General features: G+C 39.1%; 1 protein-coding gene across 1 annotated transcript in view; it reads left to right on the forward strand.

The window, feature by feature from the left end:
- Nucleotides 1–5,182, forward strand: part of LOC103518462 (glucose-6-phosphate exchanger SLC37A2-like) — a 19,520-nt gene extending 14,338 nt beyond the window's left edge. Inside the window, exon 2 of the mRNA XM_008483532.3 lies at nucleotides 3,468–5,182. Coding sequence (XP_008481754.1) covers nucleotides 3,496–5,094 — 1,599 coding nt within the window. The 5' untranslated portion in view covers nucleotides 3,468–3,495 and the 3' untranslated portion in view covers nucleotides 5,095–5,182. The remainder of the gene's footprint in view (nucleotides 1–3,467) is intronic.
- Nucleotides 5,183–5,262: the final 80 nt, after the last annotated feature.

Consider the following 5,262-nt stretch of genomic DNA (forward strand, 5'->3'; position numbering starts at 1 on the left):
CTATGGTTCATCCAGATCAATGTGACAGCAATGAGTCATCAACCCAAAATGAAGGAACCAATCAGATTGCAGGAAATCCTTACATTGTTGCAATTCAGGTAAAGGTCTATTTTTGATAAACTCTCTCTTCTAAAATGCAGAGGTAGCTCTAAGTTCAGAGGTTGGATTCCAGAACAGGTAAGGTGGATATCGCCTTACCTGACTTTGTTTCACTGTCGGAGGAAGCACTGTGCAATATACCTTCCCCTTTTAAAGATTCTCTACCATTGCACATGTGACATGTTAGGCAACAATGCCTATTTTTTGCTGTCACATTGATCTGGACACACTATAGGTCCCTTAAATTTGACCTCTTTTGGGCGTAATGGCGCGGACAACTTTGGCTGCCACAGGCAGCTTATAGGTACCTATATTTTTTTACGGTTATCTGAAAGAGGGTCTCTGGGTAAAAGTTGACCTCCTTTGCCTCTTTTTCTACAGTTCCCTCTATCAAACGCAAACCTCTTCAAACTTTATCCTAAAGGTAAGGTTCATTCTCGGAACGGCTGACTTTCTCCAGTTCTCCTGTCATGTTCTCTTGTCCTCCAGTTCTCCTGTTCCTTCTATCAAACCTCTCCAAAGTTCAAACTTTATCCCACATAAATAGTTTTATTCTCCGAATGGTCTTCTTCTTCGTCTTCTTCTTCTCCTTCGTCTTCTTCTTCTCTTTCTTCTTCTCCTTCTTCTTCTCCTTCTTCTTCTTCTTCTCCTCCTTCGTCTTCTTCTTCTTCTCCTCCTTCGTCTTCTTCTTCTTCTCCTCCTTCGTCTTCTTCTTCTTCTCCTCCTTCGTCTTCTTCTTCTTCTCCTCCTTCGTCTTCTTCTTCTTCTCCTCCTTCGTCTTCTTCTTCTTCTCCTCCTTCGTCTTCTTCTTCTTCTCCTCCTTCGTCTTCTTCTTCTTCTCCTCCTTCGTCTTCTTCTTCTTCTCCTCCTTCGTCTTCTTCTTCTTCTCCTTTGTTTTTTCTTCTTCTTCCTCCTCTTCTTCTTCTTCGTCGTCTCCTTCTTCTTCTCCTTCTTCTCCTCCTCCTCCTTTGTCTTCTTCTTCTTCTTCGGATTCTCGTTTTCTCTTTCTTCTTCATGTGCCTTGTCCATGACTGGATGTTGGCGAACACATTGGCTAAATCACGAAAAATCCAGGGGGGAAAAAATGGCCAGTACAGGAATCAAACCAGCGTCCTAGCGCTTACAAGACAAGACAAGACGGGCGCGACAGAGAACTGAAGCAATCGTTGTGCATGGTTTGTGTTTGGTAGTAGTTTTGGCCAGATGATTTGTCACAATAAATGTTCAGTCTGAAATCTTGAAATCCGTGTCTTCCACACTAAATGTCTTCCACACTAAACAGTTTGTATCTGGATAAGACGGATAGTTAACATTCACCCCAGTGGGAATCGAACCAACGACCTAGCAAGAGATGAAGATAGTCCATGACAAGCGGAGAGAGAGAGAGAAAAAGAGAGAGAGAAAGAGGGAGGTAGAGAGGGAGAGAGAGAGAGAGAATGAGAAGTTGATTTTAATTTTGGCCTGAAAATAAGATAGGTATCTACACAGAACAAATAACCCCAGAAAAACACAGATGAGAAAAAGAGACCAGCCAAAAATGTCAGCATTAATGAAAAAAAAAAAAAAAAAAAAAAGTGAGATCAGGAAATTGAGGCCAAGTTCACATCCCATCAAACCACATTCCCTATCCAATTTAAAAATAAATACACTCCATATGATAAAAAAAAAAAACAACTCAGCCACAGAAGCTGCAGAGATTGACTGTAAAACCATTGGAAATTCATATAGACAACAGAGTTACTGTAAGAGATTCCTTGTTTTGGATGAACACTGACCAAAGCCAGGCTTGTGGTCAGTAAAAGAAACTTGCTCCATAAATTAGGGTAGGCGCATTTCCACAAGGGGGACCATAGAGCCAATAGACCATTGCCCTAGCTTAGAGCCTGGACTAACAACCCCCACTGAGACCATTGATTCTCTCACCAGGATGTCCACTGCGGAGCCTGGAATCTCCTGCTATTTTAAATAGATACACTTGAAAATTTTGAAGTTATCGGAACATTTTCAAAAATGAATACAAAACCATCAACCTTCACAGAAAAAATATCTGCTCAAGTTCTTCATATTATACAAAGTTCAGAGATATGGTCAGTGCTGCATTGAGGACACTTCTATTCAAGCATGGTTTATTTTCTCTTGGGTTGGTGCTAGGCTAGTCAGGACTTTGTTGTGGATGTCTACTAACCATCTAGGTTTTATGGTCACATAGTTGGTAGGTGTTCACAACAGAGAGCCAACCATTGACATTAAACTAGTCAAAACCCAGAAGAAAATAAACAAACAATCCTAATGAAGAGAACGGTCCTCAACAGAGCCTTGACCATAACAACCCTCACAGAAAATGAAGAAATTGAGCTGAGTATTTTTTTCTATGATGGTCAATGGTTTTTACAAATTTTTGGTGACATTCTGACCTCAAAATTTCCAAGTGTATCTAAATAAGTAGGAGGATACAGGCTCTGTTATGGACATAGACACACTAGTGTGAAGGTTGATGGTCCAGAGGTCCAGGGTCTAGACTAGGGCATTAAGCTAAATTGAGTAGGTAGAGAAAGTTATAATTATGGTTCAAGCAAAAAGCTGGGTACGTATAGATATTTATCTGTACTATAGATATTTATCTGTACTAAAAGTACCTGTACTTACTATAGATTATCAACTTACTTCTCGTCAGAACTCGTTTCTAGGAAATTCAAGTGTGCACTTGTGTGTTTTAATGACTCATTTACGGATTTTCACTTTTCCTTTTCCTTTTTCCTTGATTCCTTCCCCAACTTTCGGCATTTTGTTAAATTTGAAAATTGAAATTTGCGGTTCTAGGGCGCCATGACAGTCACGTGTTTGATAATGAAGAATGTTTCACACGATGCACAATTAATAATTTTGGGAAAGGAATTTAATAAATTAAAATGATATCTCAGGAACTTGTTTGAAAATATGGAATGTATAATACTGTATTATGTAGGTAATAAAATTAATCAAATCTTATTTAATTGTTAAAGGTAAATTCTTATTTTATTTTTGTGTAGGTAGGTAACTTTTTTGTTTCTCTTTACCATACAGTGCTGCGCTCTACAAAAATTATTTAAAAGCTACATCAAATCAGCTGTTGATAAACAAAAAGAAAATGTAAACAAAAGAACATTTTTCTGTGGAAATGAAAACTGATAACGGAGAAAAATAGAAAATTCAAGTGATTTGTCCTCTTTCTGAGTGCTTTTGACTTCTATTTAAAGTGTGTTTAGTGAAATTTTAATAATTAGATCATCGCGGAAAGTTAAAATGATACATCAGGTTGGGAACACCATTTAATTTGGTGTATCAGGTAACACACACTGCTTCAGAAAGTCAAGCAAAATTTTGACAACACAACAGTCACAACTCAAAAAGTAAAAAATGCCTATGCGGACAAGGACTGCTCAACCCTCGAGACCTGGGCCTCTGGGTATAAGGATGATAGAACATCTTATTCCAAGCTCTAACGTTGTCAAGAAGACATTGTGTTACAAGGGAGTGGTGCTGCTATTGACGTTCTGGTCTTACTGCTGTTACCATGCTACAAGGAAGACAATTAGTATTGTTAAGACAACTCTCTATCACAACTGTACAGGACTTACCCCGCCCCCTGGTATCCCCCCTGGTAATGACACATGGTGTGATTGGGCTCCATTTGATGGTCCCAATGCAAATGCTCTACTTGGCACACTGGATTCAGCCTTTCTGTTCTCATATGCGTTCTTCATGTTTATCAGTGGAATTATTGCTGAACATGTGAATTTAAGGTACTTCCTTACTATTGGAATGATCCTATCAGGGCTTGCCAACTATTTCTTTGGTTTAGCCAAAGTTTACAACATCCATGCCTTTTCATACTTTGTCATTGTTCAAATATTTGGTGGCATAGCACAAACTACAGGATGGCCTGGTGTTCTGACAGTAATGGGCAATTGGTTTGGGAAACGCAAGCGAGGCGTCATCTTTGGTGTTTGGAACTCTCACACATCCATTGGTAACATTGTTGGAGGTCTAATAGCAAGTTACTATCTCACAACCGACTGGAGTCTATCATTCATAGTTCCAGGTATCATGATGAGTCTGTCAGGCATTGTCATATTTCTCTTCCTGCCAGAGACACCTTCTAGTGTGGGATGTTCTATTGCTACTAATCTACCAAGATATACAGGAATTAATAATGACAATAATCCAATACATGGAGGATACAGGAAACTATCTAATACAGATGGTACATCTGAGGATAATTCTGACAGTACAAGTGGATCGGATGATGACACAAATCCTATTGATGATGAAACGACACCTATATTACAACCTAACCCTGATGACAAGCAAGCTGTAGGATTCTTCACAGCACTCATGATTCCAGGAGTTTTGGAATTTTCATTAAGTTTGTTCTTTGTAAAGTTGGTCAACTATACATTCCTGTACTGGCTACCAGGTTATATCAAGATTTCTACAAGTCTGGATGCACAACTGAGTGGAGACTTGGCAACTGTATTTGATATTGGTGGCATTCTTGGAGGTATTGCTGCTGGCATTATGACTGACTTGACAGGCAAGAGTGCCACAACCTGTGCTGTTATGCTTGTGTTATCTGTTCCCATGCTATTCATATACCAGGCATTTGGAGCTGTCAGTGTTAACATGTCAATTATTCTACTCTTCCTTGTTGGTATCTTAGTCAATGGTCCTTATGCTCTCATCACAACTGCTGTGGCAGCAGAACTGGGCAATCATGAGTGTCTACAAGGGAATAATAGAGCAATGGCTACAGTAGCTTCTATCATAGACGGTACAGGTAGCATTGGGGCTGCTGTTGGACCCTTACTAACAGGGTATGTGTCAGTGTATGGCTGGGAGTATGTGTTTTATATGTTGATGGGATCTTGTGTTGTCGCTGTCCTGCTATTACTAAGACTCCTTATCAGTGAGTATAAGAAAATCTCAAGACCAGTCCCTGTCATCGAATATCCTTAGATCTTTCATATGACTTTTGAAATATTTTGGTCTGACATTTTTCCTCCTGTTCTAATAAATTGTGTTGTCTGATTTAATTTGTAGGTGATATTTGTGTTCCTAAGATCTCAAGTTCTTATTGGTAAAAAAAAAAAAAAAAAAAAAAAAACCTCGGGTTTTTTATTTCCT

Source organism: Diaphorina citri, unplaced genomic scaffold, assembly GCF_000475195.1.
Source record: "Diaphorina citri unplaced genomic scaffold, Diaci psyllid genome assembly version 1.1 scaffold2202, whole genome shotgun sequence".
NCBI lineage: Eukaryota > Metazoa > Arthropoda > Insecta > Hemiptera > Psyllidae > Diaphorina > Diaphorina citri.